The sequence below is a fragment of the Anabrus simplex genome, chromosome 1, assembly GCF_040414725.1.
Source record: "Anabrus simplex isolate iqAnaSimp1 chromosome 1, ASM4041472v1, whole genome shotgun sequence".
NCBI lineage: Eukaryota > Metazoa > Arthropoda > Insecta > Orthoptera > Tettigoniidae > Anabrus > Anabrus simplex.
The window spans coordinates 68,066,416-68,093,478 of NC_090265.1; the positions used below are offsets into that span (position 1 = coordinate 68,066,416).

Consider the following 27,063-nt stretch of genomic DNA (forward strand, 5'->3'; position numbering starts at 1 on the left):
GTTATTGTACAACTTTAATTTGAAATATTCCAAAATAATTTATATTATTAATTTTAGTTCTATATTTTGAACCATATTCATCCTGCTGTATAGTTTATTTATTTGCTTTCTCTGATATGCATGATGTTCCAACGCTGGCTAGGTTGTCTCTGAGGGTAAGCAGGTTGCAGTCCTCCGCACACAATTGGAAAGCATGCGTCACCTATTCAAGGAGTATGTGCTTGGAAAACTTGGTTCTCCATGCAGTCCCATAGACCAGGTAAAGTGAAAAATTGGTTCACTATCTGTAGATACCACTACCTGTTTTTATATGATGAGAGAGCCAGTTTGACTTGTAAATTATTAATAAATTTAATAATAATTATTTCTTTAATATTGTATTCATGATTAATAGGAATTTTAAGACATCATTCTTCTCACCAGAAGTATGGAAAATACTTTATCTTAAAAGATTGTTCATTAAAAAGAAAAAGAAGATTGAGATAGGAGAAAATATGGCAGTAAATGAATATGAAGGTTATTGGGCGACTTCGAATTGTTAATTATCATACTTGGCTACTTGCTTATAGTCACTTTGAGAAATATATAGGTATGGTGCATTATAAAGCACTTGTATGAATACTAATATCCACAGTAGATTTATTATATCAATCATTACCAGGCTCCTCTGTTGATGATAGAGCTGCATGGAAGGAAAAGGGGAAGTTCTGTAATGTTGGACAGTCTTGAGATAGAGAACATGGTATTGGTAGGAAATGAGTAGGAAATTTGCAGGGAATATGTTTAGGATAGGCCGGGCTGAGTGGCTCAGATGGTTGAGATGCTGTCCTTCTGAACCCAACTTGGCAGGTTCAATCCTAGCTCAGTCTGGTGGTATTTGAAGGTACTCAAATACGTCAGCGTCATATCAGTAGATTTACTGGCACGTAAAGAACTCCTGCAGGACTAAATTCCGGGACCATGGCACGTCTGAAAACTGTAAAAAGTAGTTATTATGTTTTTTATTTATTTATTCATTCATTTATTTATTTATTTATTTATTTATTTATTTATTTATTTATTTATTTATTTATTTATTTATTTATTTATTTATTTATTTATATATATTTCACTTTCATGGTAATGATATTCAAGTAATTGTACAGATGTTAGGAAATCAAAGCACAATAAACCTTAATTTATACTACATTTTTATCCAGAATTTGAACCCATAAATTTCTGAACATATGTTTATGTAGATGTTGGTGTTTGGCATCCAACTTCTTCAGTCCTTCCACCAGAGTTTTAGGTATATGCCTGGTATATACCTCTTACAAAAATGCTGTCTTGATCTCTGTCTCTCCCAACTGATCTTTCCAGTTGGGCAGTGGTGGCTCTTTTTCTGGAAGAATATCGAAGGTTACTTAATGATACGTGGAGTATAGAAGAGCACATCTTACACTTCTTCATGAAATAATATAAACTGTTACCAGTCACAAGTTGTATTAAATTATTTATTCTTCAGCGACTTTACTCCATTGTCAGATGGTGAAATGGTGATGTATAATTGTTGCTCTACCTGATACACAATTGTTTTCGAAGAATATACTATCTATGTATAAAACGCTAATGTGCATGTTTTACAAAACTCAAGCTCTTAAATCAGGAGGAGTTAAAAGGTGCGGTTTGTACCAAAATCTTCCAAATTGTCTCAGTAGTAAGGAAAAATCTTGCATTTCTTGAAAAGTCAACAGAAATATATTTATTAATAAATAATTAATACGGTCACTCAGTTTGTCTTTGCATCACTACCATGGAAACCACGAAGATGATGTGCACGCTACTTTCTATTCACAGCAGTGCCTAGGTCACAGAGCCTGCCCTTCCTGTCATCCATCTTTAAGTTGGGCAATATGCTTTTTCTGCTTGGTGTTGCCTACGATACTTCCATTGGTGCTGCCTATATTACCCGCAGGCACTGCGTATAAGACTGAAAGTCATGGTTTATCTCAAGCAGCAAGTCGTATAGTTTAGAATTTGACCGCTGGCGCTGCTTAAGACGAGATCGCATCATATGAGTTTTGTATGAGATTGTGATAAAGTCGTTAGTTTTGTTTCCTTTTGATTGTGCTAATATAGGAATGAAAGTTATTATGAAAGAGAAGGCCGTTTAGAGACTGAAAGTCATGCTTTGTGTCAAGTAAGTCGTATAGTTTTGTCTCGTACAGTGAATGGTCGAGCTGAACAATAATATAGATAGAGTATGATAAAGTCATTGGTTTTGTTTCCTTTGCGATTTCATCATGCCTCGACGTGCCAGTATAGGATACAACACGGCAAATACTAAAAGACTACGCGTACTGTGCAATAATGAAAGTTATGATGAGAGAGAAGACCATCAAATCAAATCAAAATCTGTTTATTTGCAAATGAGGTGTCTACCTCGGTGGCAAATGGTACACTAAAATACATTATTGTCAAGCACTAAATAATAAATTAACAAGAGAAGAAAATTTTTCCTATAATACAATATTATACAATTTACGCTAACAATTTTTTCTATTAAACACACAGCTCATCCTTAATAAATTTATATTGTTTACAAAATTCTACTTATATCTCCTGTACTACTTACAAATATAGTCAACTGATATACAGTATGTGGAATTACTTCAAATGATACTATACAACTGGTATAACATTAATATTTACATTGCATTTATTTATTTACTTTTTTTTTTTTTTTTACCCGTTCTGGATCCTAAGTAGCATAACGACCTGCTGCGTCTTAACCAGAGCCCCTTTTGCCACCACTTTTCAGAGTTCCTGAAGGGCCTTCATAGCTACCGTAGCGGTCCCAGGGCCCTCGAAGTCCCCACTGTACTTCACCCCTACAGGCAGTCCCCTACTTTGGCTGTCCAAACTCCTTAGACCAGGGGATGGAATTAATTTATTCACACACATTTTTTTATTTACAATAACCTGCACTGGTCGAATGCCCTCTAACACTTCATTTATTTTCTCTGTTGCTGTTTATTCTCTTCTTGAATATCTGTACAGATTTTGGAAAAGGATCAAACACTACCCCTGGTAAACTGTTCCACTCCTTCACACCCTTCCCAATGAATGAAAATTTACCCCAATCGCTTCTGCTAAAATTCCTTCTAATTTTATATTTGTGGTCAGTCCTGCCGATATAATTATTTTCCAACTGAAGCCTCTCACGGATATCTCCCCATGCTTCTTCTCCTGTATAGGCTCTATATAATCCTATAAGTCTAGTTTTCTCCCTTCTCTTACTTAAAGTTTCCCACCCAAGTTCCTTTAACATTTCTGATACACTACTCTTTCTCCTGAAATCCCCTGTTACAAATCTTGCTGCTTTCCTCTGCACACTATCTATTTCTTTTATCAGGTATTCTTGGTGAGGATCCCAAACACTGTTTGCATATTCCAATAATGGAGAACCATACTCAAGTAACTTTTTTCTTTTAATTCTTTGTTGCATCCTTTAAGTAGCCTCATTATGACATGTAATGATCTGTATGCTTTCCCAACAATGTCATCAATATGACCCTTCCAGTGCAAATTACTTTCAAATCTCACACCTAAGTATTTGCACTTGCCATCTTTTGGGATAACTACCTCATCCAAAGTATATTCAAATTCAGTTTTAAAGCTCCTGTTTGTAAAAGTTGTAACAGTTGATTTGCCTCCATTAACCTACATATTATTTTCTTCAACCCATTGTTGGATACTTTCAAGGTCCCTTTGTAATTCTGAACAATCCTCAATGTTGTTTATTTCTCTATAAACAATTATGTCATCTGCATACAATCTTATTTTTGATGTTATATTGTTCCCTAAATCATTTGCGTATATTAAGAAAAGTAACGGACCGATTATACTACCCTGTGCAATTCCCTTCCAAACTTTCTCTTCCTGAGAAACATTATTTCCTACTTTGACTTTCTGAACCCTTGAATTTAGAAATGCTTTTATCCAACGTGTAACCCTTACGTCCAATCCTATTCCCTCCAATTTTTTAAATAATATTCCATGTTCCACTCTATCAAAGGCTTTGGAAAGATCTATGGCTATGCAATCTAACTGACCTCCTGAATCCAACTGATCTGATATGTCCTGCTGAAATCCCACCAGTTGTGCCTCACAAGAAAATTTCTTTCTAAATCCATACTGGCTCCTCATGAACCAATTTTTATGATTACATATCCCTCTGATGTACTTCGATATTAAACTCTCCAGAATTTTACAAACTATACTGGTCAGGCTGATTGATCTGTAGTTCTCTGGTTTCCTTTTATCACCCTTTCCTTTATAAATTGGTATTATTATAGATTCCTTCCATTCCTTTGGTATTACACTATTATTTATGACATAGTCAAAGAGAAATTTTAAATAAGGCACTATGTACCACCCCATTGTCTTTAATACCTCCCCAGTAATTTGATCACTTCCTGCTGCTTTTCCTTGCTGAAGCAGTTGGATTTCTCTGAAAATATCTTCGTTTGTGAATGAGAAGCTTCTTGTTTCCCTCTGTCTCTCTCCCTCTCTATCTTCTCTTTTGGTTTCCAACTCTTGACAATCATCTACTGAATCTTTAAATTCCCTACTAAATAGGTTTGCTTTCTCAGTATCTGTTAAATAGTGTTCACCCCCTTCTCCCACCATTGTAGGAATTTGGATTCCTTTTCCTTTTTGATTCCTGATATATGAATACAGCTTTTTCCATTTTCCTTTGTGGTCATTACCCTCTTGAAGTATGCCATTCATATAATTCTCTTTTGCTTCCTTTTTCACTCTATTCAGTTCCCTCAGTTGTTTTCTAGTTTCTCTACTCTCCCTACCTTCTTTGATTTTCCTGTTTACTATTCTACATTTTCTTTTTAATTTTCTTATTTCCCTTGTATAATAAACAGGGTCTGAGGTCATTTTACCCTTCTTAACAGGTACAAATCTCTTCTCTCCTTCCCAAATAATTCCTTTAAATTTAGCCCAGAGTGTATCCACGTTACTCCCTTCACTTATCCAACAACTGAATTGTGATTTAAGGTAAGTCCCAAATTCATCAACTTTAGTTTTTCTGTACAATTTCTTGTCTTGTGTAACCCTCTTATTAAGCCTTTTTGGTACGAGTCCTACATCCATTATTACAGCCTTATGGTCTCCTATTCCTTCAATTACCTCAGTTTTATCAACAATTTCCCATGGTTTAACCAAGAATACATCTAGTAAGTTATTGAGACGAGTCGGTTCTTGTACTACTTGTGTAAATCCTCCCTCCCAAATTAACTTATTTGCCAGTTTCTGTTCATGGGCTTCACTTGCAGCTCCTTTCCATTCAACTTCAGGCAAATTTAGATCTCCCCCAATTATTACCATATCATTATTATTGTTTTTACGAGTATAATCTATTATTTTCTCAAATATTTCCATGTCTCTTTCCTCTCTTCCAGGCCTGTATGTTCCTATAATTCCCACCTCCTTCATATTATCACAAACTAATTTTATCCCTAATATTTCATCCCTTTCATCGGTAAACCATTCATGTGAACAGTAAGTTTCCTTCACCAGAATAAACACCCCCCCCTCCCTTTTTATCTCCTCGGTCTCTACGATAGACTGTGTACCCTTCTGGAAATACTTCTCTATTACCCACCCCTTCTTTCAACCACGATTCCACTCCTATCACCACATCAGTCTCATAAGATTCCAACAATGTACCGAATTTTAATTGTTTATTTACTACACTTTGACAGTTTACCAAGAGCAATCTCAGACCCCCTTCCTCCCTAAAACTTGACTGTTGCAATTGGGTAACTTGAAATTCCTTACTATCCTGAGTTTCTTTTTCTAGTTGACTGAGCCAGCTTAAAGTACAGCTGGCTCTTTCTACTAGTTTTCCTGGTCAGTATTATAACTCAAGGGAGTTGCCTGTTTTACAGTACATATCTTAAGATTAATAAAATCTAGAACAATATTTGCTATCTTTTGTTTACCTGAATTGTTTAGATGGAGGCCATGTTTTGTATAACAGTATCTCTCAAAACTGCTGCATTCAATAATCTGAGTATTCCGAAAATGTTTACAAATTTTAACAATATCTCTGTATTGACCTTGTCCACTTCAATGTTCACACACGAGTCTCTACTCAAATCATGCCTGTGGGGCACGTTCACTACAAAAACGTTAGTGTGGGTCAGCTTCCCTAGTGTATGTTTAAGTTGTGATCTTACATTCTTGGCGTCGTCGCGAGCTACATCGTTTGTCCCACCGATGATAAGCACTGCATCGCCGCTCCCGAAGTTCCTAGTTGCTGCTTCTACGTTTTGCAGAACACTGCTGATAGAAGCTCCTGGATATATTTCTCCGGTTGCTGCTATATTCTCGTCGTTAATCACTCCCGCAATTCCCCTTCCTTGGCTATCACCAAACACAGCTACCTTCGCTGATTTAGGCCTAACTGGGTCTTGAATCTGAATTCTAGGCCTAAATTTTAAACTCGGCACGGCAACGGCAGCGGATCGCGATGATTTGGTTTCACGCGCGCGATCTTTTTCTTCCAGGATTAAATTATTTAGGGCAGAAAACCTATTTCTAATGTTTATTTCCGGAAATTCAGTTGTAGATTTCTTCTTAGCTGGCCATCCACGAACTACTTGACACCACGTGCTCGAGTTTGTTACTTGTACCGGTATATCACTCGAAGAATGGTCCGTCCCAAATTCTAGCGATCGCAGTCTTTCTTTTAATTCTTGATTTTCAACTTTAAGAGTCTCATTGTCCTTTTTTAGAATGTTTATAATTTTGAATGCACTTTTATATTCCTCATCGACTGTTTTCGGTGCTTCGTCAACGCCGTCCCCAACAACAACATTCCGAACACACTGCTCACAAATCCAGTCAACATTTTCATTAGTTTTTACGTCTCTAGGGCAATTTCCGCACTTATAATGCCACCATCGATCACATGAATCACACAACATTCCATTTTTCACTAATTTTCGACATTTTCCGCACTTTTCGTCACATTTTACGGTTAATTTACTCGGAGAATAAAACACTACGTCGTCATTACCGGGCGCCATTTTGAAAAAACATTGAAAAAAACCATTAAGGACAAACCAGTCTTTGCAGAGAAATAGGGAAACTTCCCTGGAATGAAACTGTTATCTCAGATTGTGAAAGACATAGGTCCCAAAGAGAAACGTCTGTTGGCAGAGAACATCGTATGCTCAGAGATCGCACCAGGCATGCACAAGAATATCATAATATGATTAGAACATGTGATTCTAATAATTTTGTAATCTATGGTAGAATCTTAATTCATTGCTGAATATTCAAACCATTCAGTTGATACTGTCCTGGATATAATCCAACTGAATTTTTAAATTCTTTGACTCCTCCGGGAACTACTCTCCACAAACTGATTTTAAAGGAAGGTTCCCCTATATTATTGCTTCGCAACCTAAACATACCAAAATTATGCAATGACACAAGATTGCTAATGATATCATTAAAAAAAATTCTACTTGAGTGCACGATCCATACTGAGTGTGGAGCTGGTGAAACTGTTTTGATCCCTCGAATACTAATGATGACCACCGACCTACCATCTTAGTTTAAAAGGCTCTAGTTTCCAGTAAAAGTATGTTTTAGTATGACCATTAATAAAGCACAGGGCCAAACTCTAAATTTTACAGGTCTAGGCCTGGGCGTTGAATGATTTTCTCATGGTAAACTCTGTGGCCCTGTCATGTGTTACTTCCAAAGAAAATGTATTTTGGTTGGCCCCAGATAGAGAGTAGCGTAGTATAAGTGGGAGATATTTAATATGTAAGGGCACCTGTGTGAAGCCGGATTGGGTCAGCTGGTTACATTTAAGAGTAGGAGCTTTATACAATATGAATTTATAACATTTATGTTGGGTTCCTATTCTTAAATTCAATAATGTGATATTTTTTGAAAACAATTATATGTCAAGTAGAGCAACAATATTTACCATTTCATCATCTACCGCAGGAGCAAAGTTTCTGAAATGTTTGGTGGGGTAAATAATTAAATAAAACTTGTGACTGGTAGGAGTTTATATTATTTCATAAAGAATTAATTCTCAGTTGCAGACAACCCCTATGTAAAAACATGGTTATGTTTAAGATTATACTTCTTTATTCAGTCCTTGATCATGCACAATGGGCATGACATTCACTACGAGCATATATAAGTAGGAATGACATTCTCTAAGAATCTCCAACATCCTCCCCATCCTAGTCGATCTTCAGGGGGATGATCAGGTGTTGAATGTGTTCCACCTTCAGTTTGAAGCACAAGAGTTCACATTTTACCACTTTGTTCATAACATAACTCGTCTACATAGCCCACTTCTCCATTTATCTTGGACATAGCTCCTCTTCCAAAAGGACTAGGTCACCAACTCGGAGCTTCATATCTCTTTTGTGCGGCTGTCAAACTTAATGATAGATGCATAGTAGGAGCATATATTGCTTTGTCCATCTCATCCAGAAATCTTCTGCAAGTTGTTGGCTGAGACAGAATTGCTTCTGTAAGTTGGCAATGTTTGGTTTGGTTCTCGTCTGGTAGGGATGACCGTCACTTTACCTCCATGGAGAAAGTGTACTGGTGTCAAGCAATCACGATTTTCATCTTGAACCAAAAGTCATGAATTGATGGCAGCTTCTATTTTGGATGAGATGGTACACGGCACTTTTGTGTCTGCTTCCTGTTTCCCCACATTCTTCCTCAGACACTGTTTAACTGTGCCAGCCATGCGCTTCCATCATCCTCCGCAGCAAGCTGCCCATGAGGCAACGAACTTTCCATGTAATTCCATGGTTAGAAAAACACTGGAATGTTTTCTTTAGAAGAGAAGATGGGAGACGGTTCATCTAGTTCTCTGTCTCCTGGTACGGCTCCATGGCTAAATGGTTAGCGTGCTGGCAAGCCAAACATGTCCTTGGATACTACTGGCACTAAAAGCCATACACCATTTCATTCATTTCTGTATCCTGCTTGGAATGTCTTAACATTGAAAGTCCACAGCCTGTTTCCAGTCATTCGACCAGGTCAGGAATAGAATGAATGAAGCCCCAATCTAGCGGCAAGGATAGGAATTGTGCCGGCTGCCAAAGCCTGTCGCACTCCCCTGGGGTAATGATTAATGAATGACAGATAAAATGAAATGATATTAGAGTGTGTTGCTGGAATGTAAGATGACAGGGAAAACTGGAGTACCCGGAAAAAAAACTGTCCAACCTCCACTTTGTCCAGCACAAATCTCACTTGGAGTGACCGGGATTTGAACCACGGAACTGGAATGTCTTAACATTATCAGAATAAATTGTATGTGGGAGACATCTGCAAATATTACTTTACTACATCAGTTGTGTAAGTTCTTCAAAATATGTATAACGTCATGAATTACTTATGTTGAAGAGAAGGGATTTCCAAATTATTTGGCATCATATACAGTGAATGTCCAAAATAATCACGTATGACTGCTGAATGATACATGTGCATAGTAGGAACAGATGGATGATGTATGTTGACACATTTTAGAGGCTTGCACATTTCCTCACTTTGTGTTCTAACTTTACTGGATGTGGTGCAAGTATTATGGGCAAGAACGCAAAAAGTTTGAATGGGTTATGATTCTTGGTGCCCAAGTAGCAGGTGCAAATATTTCCTATTATGTCAGCCTCATGTCTTTAGATTTACTGGCACTTTAAAGAACTCTTGCAGGGCAACATTTCTGGCACATCAGCACCTCCAAAAACCATGAAAATGTAGTTAGTAGGATGTAAAATCAATAACATTAAATAATTTCCTATTCTGCAACATTGACTGGATTTGAAAGTCACAAGTGCACTGTGAATGGACAAATCACCAAGGCACTCTTTGGTTGTAAAATGAGGCAGACAAAAGGAAAATGGAGATGATTCATAAGGGTTGCACAGATTTATCACGTGGGATACTTCTTCGCTGATTTTAATGTTAGCATCCCAGATTGCATGACAGAACTTGCTATTCATTGTATCTTATCATGAAGTTTCCCTGTTAACAGCTATGAGTTAGAAATGCTGCCTGTATTTGGCATCATGTACATATACATGTACATCTTAAACATCTACATTGTACCATACTGATTGGAGTAGTAAAACAAAAAAACACATGGTTAAAAAAATACAAATGGATTTAGATGAATTGAAAATAACTAAAGATCAAATTGAAAATAGAGAAGAGAAACGGATTCTAAAAAACAATACACAAGGCTATCATTAAAAATATCCCAGTGTAAGCAGTATGTTATATCTGCAGAAGATGATATGCGCAAGATCATCCAGAATGAAGACATTTTGGGAAAGGAAAAAGTTGTCAAGTGTTAAAAGCTCAACTTATTCTGTGAAGACTTTCTTGTGTAAGGTTTGATTTTGGTGCTCCAATGTGGGCATAAACAGTGTAAATAAATAAATAAATAAATAAATAAATAAGTAAATGAATGAATGAATGAATGAATGAATGAATGAATGAATACTGATTGGAGACTCGAAGTGCGACAATAACAATAAGAAACAGTGGACTCTCAATGTCATCTGTCCAAAGTGAAGTGATGTGCAGACTGTTTTGCTGACATTGGCTCACCTAATACTTGTAGATGGATGTCTGGATGCTGGCAGATACTTGCAACTTGTTGGTGACCACATACACTCTTTTATATTATTGATAATTCCTGAGGGAAACAGTATTTCCTACAGGTTGATGAACATTGGCAAAGAATTGTTTTATCTTAGAGTGTTTTCTAGGAGCATATTGGCGAGTTTGCACTGCTTTGGTGGGCCCCATTGCCCACTAATTATTTACATTGAGCATTTATGGAATGAGGTAAATGAAGTGACTCAAGTGCAATCTTCTACCATAACCAATATGCAAGAATTATTAAAAGGAACCAACCATCCTACTCATTGTATAGTACCCTTGGGAATGCTATTCAGGATGTGTGAAATTGTTGCCTTGTTTATTGATGGTGGTTTTGACATTCAGAGGTGACACAGCATACTAGATATGTGTTTGATGCTTTGGCCTTTCATTATACATCATATTATCTTGAAATTTTGAAGTTGTTGTTTTATGTCATTTCTGACATCTAACTGGTTTAAACACCTAGAGCCGGGCTGAGCGGCTCAGACGGTTAAGGCGCTGGCCTTCTGACCCCAACTTGGCAGGTTCGATCCTGGCTCAGTCCGGTGGTATTTGAAGGTGCTCAAATACGTCAGCCTCGTGTCGGTAGATTTACTGACACGTAAAAGAACTTCTGCGGGACTAAATTCCGGCACCTCGGCGTCTCCGAAAACCGTAAAAGAGTAGTTAGTGGGACGTAAAACAAGTAACATTATTATTATTATTATTATTATTATTATTATTATTATTATTATTATTAAACACCTAGAACTATGACAAGGGATGATCCTAAAATAATTCTTCTGTTCATTCATAGTATTATCCTACCCATTATTGCAGAGTTGTTATGGGTTATCAGATGATGATAAACAATTTTTTTTCTTTTCATACTCCCTATTTTCATTTACTTAAGAGCAGATTTTGAAAAGAAGCCTCTATACTCCATAGAAAGAATTTGCCCAGTTTTTTTATATGGGTCACATATATCTGAAAAGGAGAGAATCTTTTTTCAAATAAAATAGCTTTCTGTAAAAACTGAAATTAGATTATGATTTATGAAAATCATCAGAAGATTTGATAAGAAAGTGGTCAGAGTTTGCATTTATAAGTTTGATGTACTGTAGGTGATGTAGGTTTGTTCAAAGGAAAAAAAGACTCCTATTATTTTATTATTCCAACCCTCCTACTTTTTAGAATTTTCTTTCTATGGAAGTATTATTGTTACCAAGTTCTTAATACCCATTCCTTAATTCAGTCTTTTGTTTCTTTTATTTCAGATCGTGACAGAGGATGCTGGCAAGAATGCAACTGGTCCTAGTGGAGAAGAGTCTAGTCCTGAATCGTGGGCCAGTTTGGGCACGGATACCAACGTAGAAGTTATACGTGAACTGGCCAATACTCATGTTTGTATTAATGCTTATATTATACTTAAATTATTATTTTTTAAATTAAATAGTTGTAATGTAGAAGAGAGGCTTTTAAAATTTGTTTAATCTATATATCGGTATATCTTCAAAATGTAATTTTCTATCTTAATTCCATAACCTTAATACTAGACTTGGCTCTTCCCTTGCTATTCCCATTAACCACTCTTCTGAATACAATAAATCCTTCATTGTGACTGGGTCGTGACTTTGGAATCCACTTCCAGCTGATGTTAGGAAACTATATGACATATACAAAATTCCTTCTGAACACCGCTGACTGTTTCGTGTGACTGGTGATGTATGATAGACTGCGTGGTTGGGCCATTATGGTGTATGACTGTGATTTCAAAATTCAAATACGCAGTTGTTTCATAGAACTAACATTATTATTATTATTATTATTATTATTATTATTATTATTATTATTATTATTATTATTATTATTATTATTATTATTATTATTATTACAAATAATATTGTATGTGTGTAATATTTAATTTTTCAATTTGTGTACATAGAATTTAAGTAGTCACTGTTTACTGCCATACTTGTTGTAAGACATATTATATATAGGCCTAGTATGTATCCTTTATGATGTATTGTTTCTCATAACTGCTTTATATATTTCTTTCTTTGATGTGAATTGCTAACTTTACATATTAGTTATTTTTCTAACTTATTATCTTGTTTACATATCTAATTGAATGATAGTATTTCTTTATTTATTGTAAATATGTGGTCAAGTGTAAGAGAGGACCACGAGCTCTAACTTCGCTACTGCTAAAAACATAAATAAAGAAAGACAGAAATTACGGACTTATGGTTAGGTCAGTGTAGGAAGAGAGCTACAGAAAGAGGGCACGAGGACAAACATGGAAGTACAAAAGGACAAGAACAATCTCCACTTCTTCATACACTGCAATCTTCAGATAGGTTTTCTCCTCATCAATCCCAATTCTTCTACATCCATCTCTTTTCAGCCCCTGACAAGATCAAGACGGCAGGCATCAACCCTCATTGAGGCGCAAGCCATTTTGACAGATCTTCAGTCTTCTTATGGAGATCTTTTACCGCCTGTATTTATCTTTGTTCTATGTTTCTTTACTGTCTCCTTATCCACACTTTCCACGTGAAGACTGAAGATCATAATGGTATGTTCCAAACTGTCAGTGGAGAGATATTATTAAACGAGTAAGTTTGAGTGGTATTTTTAAAAGTAGGAAAGATCACAATATGAAGATAAAGTTGGAATTCAAGAAGACAAACAGGAGAAAATATTTGAATGTAGGAAGAGGAGGTAGGAATTGGAATAATTTACCAATTGAGATGTTCAATAAATTTCCAAAGTCTCTGAAATTATTTAAGAAAAGGTTAGGTAAACAACAGATAGGGAATCTGCCACCTGACAGATTACCATAAATGCAAATCAGAGGTGACTGATCAACTGACTGACTGACTGACTGACTGACTGACTGACTTCAATGTCAGCAATCAAATGGACAGATAAATTTAAGTATCTTACAAGTGGATAGAACCAAACATCTCTGAAAAAGAAGCTTTCGCATCACGCATGAATAAAATGGAAATGGCTTATCAACTGACCAAAGATGTTTGCAACAAAAAGTCCATATCCTTGATTGCAAAACTCAAACATTATTGCACAGTCATAAGACCAGAGGCTCTGTATGCAGCAGAATGCCTTGGTATGAACAAGAAAGACCTGATAGAAAAATTAGAAATTAAAGAAAAAAAAGATCTTAAGGAGAACTGTTGGCTCAATTAGAGACAAAGATGAATATAGACGTCAGCATAACCATGAGCTGTATAGAAAATTCTAAATTCCCATGGAGGGAATTAGATATTTTTCACCAATACAGCATGTCAAAATCTGATATGTCTTTGACATTTTTGACATGCTCTATTGGTGAAAAATATCTAATTTGAAAAGCCTTACATCTGATATGTCTTTGACATGAGCTGTATACTCATGTCCTGAAGATCTCTGATGTCATGCAGAGAAGGAGTCTTGTATTTTATGGCCACTTGCTAAGAATGAAACCAACACGATTATCAAACTGTATCTTTACCTATTTTAAAGATAAGAAGACCCAGCTAACTTGATTCAAGGAGGTGAACAGGGACCTACAGGAGATGGGGATCACTTATGAAGATATACAAGAACGCAACCCACTCAGGAGGAAACTAAAAAACCACCAGGGTTTTCAAGAAAGGCCAATGTTGAAGACAGGAAAAATGTGGACGGAGGAAAGAAAAGAACAACACTGACAACGAATGAAGGAGCACTGGGCAAAGACCAAAACCCAGAGAAGACAGCTGAAATAACGTGGTTCTTAGTAAGCTGATACTAAAAGAAAATTTAAAAAATAAAACACAATCCGTAAATGCAGGGCTCACTTTTACGGTCACTTATGACCGATGGACGACTCTCGATGGACAAAATGCATTTTTAACAATTTTGAATCAAAACCAAGAACAACTCCCTGATACGTTAATGTCAAGAAAGACCTCGAAGAAATGGGCCTATGAGCAGGTGACGCGCACAAACGAGACCTCTTCAGAACAAGCATCATGACTTTTGGGATTTTCCAAGATCAGAAATGGACAGCTGGTGCGAAGTGGTCAGATGAACACCATGCCCGACACAGCAAGCTAATGAAAACCTACTGGATCAGTGATACGTTTCATTATGCATTCTGGCATTTATTCAATTTTTGATTATTTTGGTATTCTGTATTATTTTTTTGTGAAATGTCTAAAAAAAAGGGCAATGTCGTCAAAGGAAAGAAGATACATTTTGTAGGAAACCAGTATACTGAGAATTTAGATAAAAATATGTAATTCACAGGAATAAGAAACTCCATGTAGTACCTCGGGCAGGAAGATTTCTGTTTTCTAGGTTTTGTGAAGAACCTACGTAGGTCAAACTGAATCGTTCAGAGTTGAGACAAGCTTAAGACAGGGAAGTGTATTGTCTCCCTTACTCTTCATTATCATCATGGATAGAATTCTACATAATATCAAGGAGAAGATGATGGACGAGCAAATACAGTCTACGCTATGTGCTGATGACATTGTAGTTTGGGGAGATCATGAAGAGGAAGTACAGACACAAGTTGATTTATGGAATAAGGAGATAAGAAATTTTGGAATGAAGATTCGTACTGCGAAAAGTAAGACTTTGATCATGACAAGAGGTAACAGAAAATCCAGGTGAGTGATAAAAATTGGAAATGAACCTCTTGAAAAAGTGAAAATTTTCTAATATTTGGGCAGCGTGATATCACAAGATGGAAATTTGGATGGAGAAATTGTTTTAAGAATACAGCAGTCTGCAAGTTTCTACCAGTGTGTGAGACATTGCGTGGAACAAAGATGTGCCAATGAAGTGCAAGAAGGTTTTATACTCGTCCTATTATAAACCTATACTGACCTATGCTTCAGCAGCCTGGACGTTAACTAAGCGGAACCAAAGTAAGATACAAGCAGCTGAAATGAGGTTCTTGAGGAGCATACAGGGAAAGACAAGATGAGATAGAATACGAAATGAGGTGATAAGGAGAAGCGTGGGAATGTGTAAACTTCAAGAAGAGACTGATATAGTAAAGCTAAAATGGTTTGGACACATGATGAGAATGCCAGGAGAGAGAATACCAAAGAGAACATTCAATGGATACAGAGACTGGAAAGAGAATGAGATGGAGGAGCACTGTTGTGGACTGTATTGCAAATAGAGGAGTCATTAGCAATAAAGTACTAGAAGAGGAATGGTGGAAATGTCTAGTAAGGTGGAGGGCTTTGCTACACTACCCTACCCAGAGAGAATTTGGAAAAGGGAACGGATGAAGAAGAGAAGACCAAAATAATTCCTTATCTCGAGTATTGACCAGCTACCATGTGCTCAAGTTGTAGACAAACCAGGAATATGATTACCATGGATTCTTAATAATCAATTCCACTTTCAAGCAATCAGTATGTTTAGTTTTCAATATTCAAAAATATTTATGTAGGTAGGCCTGTGCCCTTTTTGCCATTCACTTTAATAAAAAGTCAGCATGTGACACTGCTACTGTGATACAGATGTGACTATTATCATAAGTCATGGTTGATTATAAAAGACTTTTAAAAAATAACTCTCATCAAATAGAAATTGGTACACTAGTTAATTTTAGAATTACAGTAAACTTATCCCTACTATCAAGTGGAAGTTCACCAATATATACCGTATATTTTTCTTCATAAAGGCTATTCTAAGAGCAACATAATGGCAAACAGCTGAAACCACCTTAAAGGTGGACATAGGCTACCTCTTTCCCATATAGAGAAGTGGAGGGAATGTTCTCCAAGGATGAGAAGAGCGACCCTGAGTAATACTCAGGAGTGCCCACACTGCAGGCTTAAATCTGGTCAGGGAGTAGAAAGACTGTTGTTTATACTCTCCAGTGATACCATTTAAAGGAGAGTATAAAGTAGTACCGTGTACATTTAAAAAAATGTATATATCTCTCAGTATATATTTGCAAATATTTGAGAAATTAAAAAAAAATGAGGATATAGTTTATAAGCAGCATTAATTGTAATCAGCTGTACTTCTGTATCAAATTTCTTAACTCTTAGATGTTTAACAATAGGGAAATAGACATTTTTTTGAAAAATCACTTATTCAGACTTTGTTTGACAGAGTTTCTATAATTTTTCTGCTCGGTTAAATAAATTATAGAGTCATAATAATTATGGATGACCTATTGTGCTGTACACAAATTAAAATTATTAACAGTGGTGATGTCATAGGAGACAGCACTGTTTCCTGTGACACGGAGTGACTCAGAAGATATATCAAAAACAAACCATTCAGAAATCACATTGCTTATATTAAATTATGTAAAGTGCTTCTACTTCTCACTGGCAGCCAGTATATGTATAAGTAATTAAATGAATCATGGAATATAAATTCTTCACCCTTGTTTTTGTGTGTGTGGTTTATTTTATGGTTCAAGAAATTTTTTTCACTGTTACAGCGGAGAGAATTGGCTGCATTAGAGGCTGAACTACAAAATAGGGTCAAAGCTCTCTCTCATCACAGAGAAAAAGTGGAAAAAATTGACCTAGAATTAGTGGATATTCACACTTTATTGCAGGTAATTTTAGTCAATAAATAGGTGGTATGTTCATATTTTGGTGTAATCTTCAGAGTACTTAACACTAGAACGGCCAGAGTGGTCATTTTGACCATTAGCCAATTTTAAGGTATTTCCACGCTCGTACTTTTTTTACACACGGAAGTTGTGCTCACTGCTTGCTTCCTGTGATATATTTTCAAGTGGCACTATAGGGGTGTATGATGTAACTAAAGAGTATGATTCTAGCAGTGGTCGTAATTGGACGAGTTAGTGCCTGTCCCTTATGTAGTATAGTGCGTAATAATGGCTTGGTGACAAAAACCTACTCCTGTTCAGTTATTAGCAGAACTTGAAAAGCTAGGAGAAGACGAATCAGGTGACAAAGACACATTATCAGATATAGCTGCAATGAGTGACGACGAGGATTTAGGCCTCAGCAGTGTGGTAATATATCGGATAGTGATAGTGATTCAACTAATGAAAATATACATACAGTGGACTTCATACCTACAATGGATACAATTACTCCATCAACCAGCCGTGATCAATCTTGCAGCAAATGACGATCTCTTAGCAGTGAACAACCTGTTCAAAGAGGATGGGGACGAGGTGGGAGAGGTCATGGACTGGTAAAGTCTCCTCTTCATTTGCACCAGGGGATCAGTTATGTGGTAAGGATGGACCAACTATTTGGACTGTTATCGACAGTAGTGGGGAACCCCCACTGGAAGGATGGCTGCTCAGAATGTACTGAAAGAGGCAGCAAGGCCTACTTCTCACGCTAAGCGTAACTTAGAGACTAATAGCAAGGTGAGTGCCTGGCGTTTATTCATTGACACATCCATGTTGAAGCATATAAAGATGTACACAGAGACTGAAGCTCATTGACAGACAATGTATAATAATTGGTCTTTTCTCTGGAAGAATTAGATGCCTTTATTGCTTTGTTATACACCCGTGGAGTTTATAAACTTACTAAACTTACTAGTCTAGCCGTAGATCATATGTGGTCTTCATTATGGGGTCCCCCTGTTTTTACTAACACTATGGCAGGAGCAGGTTCAAAGAAATACTAAGGTATTTGTGCTTTGATCTCCATAAAACTAGATCCACTCCTTTGCAGACAGATAAATATCCTCTGGTGTCTGCTATATGGAATAGATTTGTTGAGAATTGTTGTGTGTGCTATAAACCAGGAGCAAATGTCACATCTGATGAACAACTCTTCCTCAGCAAAGCTTGTGGCAGGTTTACACAGTACATAGTCAACAAGCTAGATAAATTTGGCATAAAATTCTGGCTACTGGTAGACGTTGATTCTAAGTATGTGTGCAATGGGTTTCCTTATCTTGGGAAAGACGAAATGCGACCTGCCAATGAGTCACTGCCTGAAAATGTTGTCATGAAACTTATGGATCCCTACCTCATGAAAGGACATAACATGACCACTGATAACTTCTTTACATCGGTAAAGTTGGCTGAGAGACTGAAAGTGAAAAAACTAGTATTGTTGGAACAATCAATCGAGTGAGGAAGGAAATCCCAAAGTCAATAAAAGCATTACATATGAATCTGTACGAAATTGTCGTACTTCAGAAGGAAGATCACATTACTCTCGCAGTACATCAAAGAAAAGTGAACAAGAATGTGCTTCTGCTAAGCACTCCACACCCAAATGTTCAAGCCAGTAAAGATAACAAGAAGCCTCCTAGTACTACTGAATTTTATGACGAATCTAAGTATGGTGCGAATGTAGCTGATCAAATGGCGCATAAATACACCACTAGGGCCGGATGCCAAAGGTAGCCTGAACATGTATTTTATAACGTACTTGATCTAGCAGCAAAAAATTCATGGATATTCTACAGGAAAGTTAAGGGACTGAGAATCTCTCGATGATATGATTATATTCTTGAAGTAATACAAGAACTAAGATCTGATTTTGTGAAGACAGGATCCCGGTTTATTGAACTCCCTACACTTCAGCCTGAGCCTCAGACTCAGGTCCAGTGTGCCAGTCGTGACGACAATGTCAAATTAACTCCTATTGTAAACAGTACAAAACCTCTGACACATGTTCTTCGTGCAAAAATGTAGTATTTGGAAAATGTTCGTGTAAGGTAATTACTTGCATAAATTGCTTGTCAAGTGCCTGAATAGCCTTGTAAACAAATAGAGACTGTTATTTTTATCATAAGTTTTCACAAAGGCATTCAATAGAATGTCCGCCAAAATATTTCATTGTTACCTATTAGAAGTGAGAGAATATGAACAATGATTAATATTTAACAATGGATTGATCTGTATACAATACATCTCAATGGTTAATTATGTTGTTTTAAAATAAATTATTGAACATTCACATGTTTCCCAGATCCTGGATGCTAGATATATATGTAAGTGGCAGCGGTCAAAGTGACTGCCTGCGGCCTTTATAAGTATAAGGAAAGTTCAGCCGCTGTTCTAGTGTTAATGCACTGCTTCAAACCTAAGTTTTATCTTCATTTTTCTTTACCCAGATCCAGCTAGATAGTAAAGAATGGCTTTAAGAATGGATTTAGTAAGGAATGGCTAAGGAGTGTGACTGTAGGAACTGTAGGTGTGGCCAGGCATTAAGGAGTATGAGGGAGGAGTTGGAGAGCTTGAGGGAGATAATTAGGATTCTCTCAGAGGACAGGATGGAAAGTAGGCCTCTCCATGGTTCCTCAGATCTTTGTTTAGTGGTCCACAAAATAATTTTGATTTTTTCTTAAAGCCTTCTTTTGCTATGGCAATTCTTTTCTTAATTTCTGTTGTGCAGTACATATCATCTCTGATCATACTTCCCAAATACTTGAAGTTACTGACTTACTCTATTTCTTCTCCCCCTGTACTAATATGACAACTTCTACCTTTTCCTCCAATTATCATACTTTTGATCTTCTTCTTCTTAATTCTCATTCCATATTCTTCTAGTTTCATGTTGAGTTTATCTAACATTTGTATCATTTCACATTCGCTTTCTCCCATCACAACCATATCATCTGTAAATCTTGTATATTCTACTCTCCTACCTCCAACACAAACTCCACTATTTCCATTAAAACTTTCATTATTTCTTCGAGGTAGTTGTTGAACAGTGTCGGTGATAAAGAGCAGCCCTGTCTTACACCTCTTCCTAATTCAATTTCTTCACTCAACTCATCTCCTATTCTCACTCTTGCTCTCTGGTTTAAATACAAATTCTTTATTAGCCTTCTATCCCTCCAATCAACTCCATGTTTCTTCAGGATTGTCATCAATTTGTCCCATCTGACACAGTCAAAAGCCTTCTCAAGGTCAATAAATACAGCATAAACCTTCCTGTTTTTTTTCTATGTACCTCTCTCCTATCACCCTCAGAAGTCCAATGGCGTCTCTTGTTCCAACTCCTGTCCTGAAACCAAACTGTTCTTCACCTATAAAAGTTATTCAGCTTTCCATATATCCTTCTGTTGAGCATCCGCAGTAAGACTTTGGCTGCGTGTGAAAGTAGACTCAATGTCCTATGTTCTTCACATTTTTTGCTGTTCTTTTTCTTTTCCATAGGGATTAAAATGATTTCACTAAAGTCCTTTGGCCATTTTTCTGTCATGTATATTTGATTACATAATCCAATCAACTCCTTTCTTCTTTCGTTATTTAACGCTTTTAACAGTTCAACAGGAATCTCATCTATTCCCATTGCTTTTCTATTTTTCATCTCGTTCAGTGATGCTTCGATCTCTCTTCCCAGTATAATTTCCCCTTTATCATCCCCTTTAACCATATCTTCCTCCTCTAATTCAAGTTCTTCTTCATTTGGTCGATTGTCCCGATCATGTAGCTGTTCTATGTATTCTTCCCATCTTTTCATTATTTCTTGGAGTTCATATATCATTGTGCCATCTGTAGCCTCTATTTCCTTATTGCTGTTGTTCCCTCTCTTTTCTCTGAATACTATATTTGTTGCTTCTTTGTACATCAAGTCATATTTCCCTTCTTTCTCCAATTGCTCTATCTCATCACACTTTTCTGTCAACCATTTCTTGTTTGCTTTTTCTGTTTCTCCTCTTACTTCATAATATAACTTCCTGTAGTTACGCTTTCCTTCTTCTGCATTTACTGTTTCCCATTTCCTGCGTTCCTCCATTTTACTTATCATTTCTGATGTTATCCATTCCTTCTTTGCCCTTTTCCTCTCCTTGACTTCAAGCGTTTTCTTAGCTGCTTCTTTTATCCCATTTTTAAAAGTTTCCCATCTCCTTTCTACATTTTCTGTTTCATTTCCTAACGTATTATTGTTACAATACTCATCCTCTAGTTCTCTACACTTGTCTTTATCTTTCAGTTTCTCAATATTAATTTCTTCTCTCTTCTTTCCTTTCCATACTATTTTCAATTTAATCATTACCTCTGCTACAACTAACATATGGTCAGAATAAATGTCTGCTCCTGGGTAACATTTAGCATTCTTTAGGCAGTTTCTGTACCGTTGTTGTATCATTATATAATCAATTTGATATTTCTTGTCATCTAATCGAGATATCCAAGTATACCTTCTCCTTTTGTGATTGTCAGACAAAGTGTTACCAACCACCATGCAATTTTCATTACAGAATTCAATTAACCTTTCTCCCCTCTCATTTCTGTCTCCCAAACCAAATTTACCAATGGTCTTACCATCTGATCCTTCACCAACAACCACATTCCAATCACCCATTACAACAATACATGCATTCTTTTCCTCTTTCTCAATGAGTTGATCTATCTTCTCATAACACTCTTCTACCTCTTCATCAGAATGATTACAGGTCGGCATATAAGCTTGAATGATCACTCTTTTCTTTTCCCTTTCAGTCTTATCAGCATAATCCTTCCATTTATATATTCAACCTTTATAACTTTGTTCTTCAGTTGTTTTCCAATCCGTATTCCAACTCCATGCAATCCATTTTTGTCTTCACCTGAATAGTACATTCAGAAGTCACCGCTTTCTAGTTCTCCACATCCACCCCATCTCACTTCACACATTCCAAGTACAGTACATCCAAATTATTTCTCTTCATCTCATAATTAGCGTTTTCTAATTTTCCTTCCTATAAAAGGGTTAGAACATTCCACGTCCCTATCCGCAATAATTCTTCTCCTTCCTTCCATATTTTAAAAACCTCGTTGTACACCCCTCCCGGAGATCCCAATGAGGGGAATCTTTACCTCCGGAATCTTTTACAAAGAGGTCCATCTCATGAACGTCTTGGGAGATACTGCCAGTGGTGATTTCCCATTGCCTTCCACTGTCCTCCACATCCTGTCGGCTCACTGACCCAGATTCCCGCTGGGTTGCTCAGCTTAACAGCGGCACCATGTGTAGGTAGAATTGTGGAGAATTGGGGTGAGAGAGGCTAAGAGAACTCTGTTATTGAGTTCTTATATTCGCATCTCACCCCCATTTATTAGCCAGAGTCATATTTGAGTAGCCATTGTTTGAATTCCAGACAGTGCACATGGGATTTTGGAAATAAGTAGTGTTTCTGAGGTTTGGTTTCAATGTAATACTGGAGATTTTTTTTTTTTTTTTTTGCTAGTTGCTTTACGTCGCACCGACACAGATAGGTCTTATGGCAACGATGGGACAGGAAAGGTTTAGGAGTGGGAAGGAAGCGGCCGTGGCCTTAATTAAGGTACAGCCCCAGCATTTGCCTGGTGTGAAAATGGGAAACCACGGAAAACCATCTTCAGGGCTGCTGACAGTGGGGTTCAAACCTACTGTCTTCCGAATACTGGATACTGGCCTCACTTAGCGACTGCAGCTGTCGAGCTCGGTATACTGGAGATTTCATAGCTATGATCATGATATAACCAGACCTATACGACTAAAGGCTTACTTGCTTCTTTAATTCAATGTTCATATCTTTTAGGCTGGTGCAGCAGAATTTGAAGCAATGAGGCAGTCATTAGCTCAGAGGACTCAAGAACATTTGCAGGAGATACAACGTCGGAAGAAATCGTAAGTTAAAATCATTTAAATAATTGATCCTCCAGTAAAAATCATGAAACTCGTTTTCAAAGAGGTTCTGTGTGATTCATAATGCAAGATTAACACATTGATTGCTCCTCATACTGCTCGTCCCCTGTGCCCAGCCATTTCCTGAGCAACTTCATGCGAAAGCACATGCATAGAATCAAATAAGCCTGGCTCCCCTAACCTTGTGCTGTTGTGATAACATTTACTGGAAATTTTATGAAGGATCTGTAATAATGTTTTCTGGTGTGTTAAGTTGTGTAGCAATGATGTCAGTGAAGGGGCATACAGCAATTTATTCAGATTTCATGTTATTTTAAAGGGAGTATATCTTCACCATCACTAATCACACTTTCATAAGAAGCTGTAATGCTTGTAAATGATGTAAAATCACTTATAATAACTCTCTATGAAATACTAACACAGAAATGACTTAGAATAATAAAAATAAAGATATGTATGCTTATATTTAAGGTGGATGTTCTTTGCCGTTAAAATGTTCTATTATTTTTACAAACTTATTTTAGCGGACACCTCTCGTAACGGACATTTTCCCTCGGAACCGGCGGTGTCCGCAGAAGGGAGGTTCGACTGTACATTACGGTGACTGTTATCTTTCGTGGTTCTACTCCTTCTACACATACCAGTTAGTCGAGCAGCTCGTCTTGTTTCTCCCAATTCTTCCCAGCCCAAACTTCACAACATTTTTGTAACGCTGCTCTTTTGTCGGAAATCACCCAGAACAAATTGAGCTGCTTTTCTTTGGATTTTTTCCAGTTCTTGAATCAGGTAATTCTGGTGAGGGTCCCATACACTGGAACCATACTCTACTTGGGGTCTTACCAGAGACTTGTATGCCCTCTCCTTTACATCTTTACTACAACCCCTAAACACCCTCATAACCATGTACAGAGATCTGTACCCTTTATTTACAATCCCATTTATGTGATTACCCCAATGAAGATCTTTCCTTATATTAACATCTACATACTTACAATGATCCCCAAAAGGAACTTTCACCCAATCAACACAGTAATTAAAGCTGAGAGGACTTTTCCTATTTGTGAAACTCACAACCTGACTTTTAACCCCGTTTATCAACATACCATTGCCTGCTGTCCATCTCGCAACATTATCGAGGTCATGTTGCAGTTGCTCACAATCTTGTAACTTATTTATTACTCTATACAGAATAACATCTGCAAAGAGCCTTACCTCTGATTCCACTTCTTTCTTCTTCTTCTTCTTCTTCTTTTATGACCACATAGGATCACTTTAGTCAGTCCGTCGTTCAGGTCTCTTTGAAGGGATTGTTCGGGCTTTGCGGTCCTCCCAGTACTTCTTCAGACGCTCCGATCTTCGTGCCCTTTCCTCAGTTGAAAATGTGCGTGTTGTTGGTTTGTTTTGTGTAAGGGTAAAGCGGAGGTTTGTATTCTTGAGTTTTGTATTCAATTTTATCTTATTTTTGGTGTCTTCTGTTGTAAGGCCTATTTCCTTCAGATCCTGTCTTACTTCTCTGATCCATTTACATCCTTTACTCATATCATTTATATATATATATATAAGAAAACATAAAGGTTCAATAATACTGCCCTCAGGAATTCCCCTCTTAATTATTACAGGGTCAGATAAAGCTTTGCCTACTCATAATTCTCTGAGGTCTATTTTCTAGAAATATAGCAACCCATTCAATCACTCTTTTGTCAAGTCCAATCGCACTTATTTTTTGCAGTAGTCTCCCATGATCCACCCTGTCAAATGCTGTATGTATGTATGTATGTATGTATGTATGTATGTATGTATGTATGTATGTATGTTCAGTTCGTCAGCGATGCCGCTGGTGGGATCCTCAACAGCTCTGCCATCAGCTGTCATAGATGGCCTAGGCATCGCTGAAGAGGCGTACTAGGGAAATGAGGAGTGAGGTAGTTTCCCGTTGCTTTCCTCACTGAGCCAGAGTTGGTAATACATATCAGTCTGCCAAGCCCACTATAATGCATACACCAACCGACCCTATGAGCAACATTTTCACACCATAGCAGGGACTGGCTGCATAAGGATTGGCATTACTAGCATCGCTTATACCTCAGTCATTTTCATATTGTCAAAGCCAAGCATAAGACAGAGACAGATCTATGAAAGTAACAAAATTGCTCTAGCCTATACCAGAAGACATAGTGCACTGTAAACACTAGGTCCTGCCAGCAAAGGCATATCAAATGCTTTAGACAGGTCAATTGCAATACAGTCCATTTGACCATCTGAATCCAAGATATCTGCTATATCTTGCTGGAATCCTACAAGTTCAGCTTCAGTGGAATAACCTTTTCTAAAACCGAACTGCATTCTATTGAACCAGTTATTAATTTCACAAACATGTCTAATATAATCAGAAAGACTGCCTTCTCAAAGCTTACATGCAACGCACGTCAAACTTCCTGGCCTGTAATTTTCAGCTTCATGTCTATCACCCTTTCCTTTATACACAGGGGCTACTATAGCAACTCGCCATTCATTTGGTATAGCTCCTTCAACCAAACAATAATCAAATAAGTACTTCAGATATGGTACTATATCCCAACCCATTGTCTTTAGTACATCCCCCGAAATCTTATCAATTCCAGCTGCTTTTCTAGTTTTCAACTTTCGTATCTTATTGTAAATGTCATTGTTATCATATGTTAATTTTAATACTTCTTTAGCATTAGTCTCCTCCTCTATCTGGACATTATCCTTGTAACCAACAATCTTTACATACTGCTGACTGAATACTTCTGTCTTTTGAAGATCCTCACATACACACTCCACTTGTTCATTAACTATTCCTGGAATGTCCTTCTTGGAACCTGTTTCTGCCTTAAAATACCTATACATATCCTTCCATTTATCACGAAAATTTTATGACTGCCAATTATACTTGCCATCATGTTATCCTTAGCTGCCTTCTTTGCTAGATTCAATTTCCTAGTAAGTTCCTTCAATTTCTCCTTACATCCACAGCCATTTCCAACTCTATTTCTTTCCAACCTGCACCTCCTTCTTAGTCTCTTTACTTCTCTGTTATAATATAGTGGATCTTTACCATTTCTTACCTCCTTTAAAGGTATAAACCTGTTTTCACATTCCTCAACAATTGCTTTAAACCCATCCCAGAGTCTGTTTACATTTTTATTTACCGTTTTCCACCGATCATAATTATTTTTTAAAAACTGCCTCATGCCTGCTTTTTCAGCCATGTGGTACTGCCTAATAGTCCTACCTTTAAGACCTTCCTTTCTAACACATTTATTTCTAACTACGACAAAAACAGCTTCATTATCACTAATGCCATCTATTACTTCGGTTTCTCTATAGAACTCATCTGGTTTTATCAGCACCACATCCAGGATACTTTTCCCTCTAGTTGGTTCCATCATTTTCTGAATCAGCTGTCCTTCCCATATTAGCTTATTTGCCATTTGTTGGTGATGCTTCCTGTCATTCGCATTTCCTTCCCAATTGACATTTGGTAAATTCAGACCCCTGCTACAATCACATTCCTTTCCATGGCGTTTCCCACATAGCTGATTACCTTATCAAATAATTCTGAATCCATGTTGGCGCTACCCTTTCCCTGTCTGTACACTCCAAAGACATCAAGTTGCCTATTATCTTTAGAAATGCGCCTTACACCTAGAATTTCATGTTTCTCATAGCTTACAAATTGTTCTGTCACCAGAATGAATACTCCCCCTCCCACCATTCCTATCCTATCTCTACGATACACTCTCCAGTTCATTAG

The 27,063-nt window shown here is 37.1% G+C and overlaps 1 protein-coding gene across 1 annotated transcript in view; it reads left to right on the forward strand.

Annotated features, from left to right (window-relative positions):
- Window positions 1-27,063, forward strand: part of Klp98A (kinesin-like protein 98A) — a 471,801-nt gene that overhangs the window by 328,494 nt on the left and 116,244 nt on the right. The window contains exons 14-17 of the mRNA XM_067156284.2: window positions 143-259; window positions 11,973-12,098; window positions 17,159-17,278; window positions 23,179-23,267. Coding sequence (XP_067012385.2) covers window positions 143-259; window positions 11,973-12,098; window positions 17,159-17,278; window positions 23,179-23,267 — 452 coding nt within the window. The remainder of the gene's footprint in view (window positions 1-142; window positions 260-11,972; window positions 12,099-17,158; window positions 17,279-23,178; window positions 23,268-27,063) is intronic.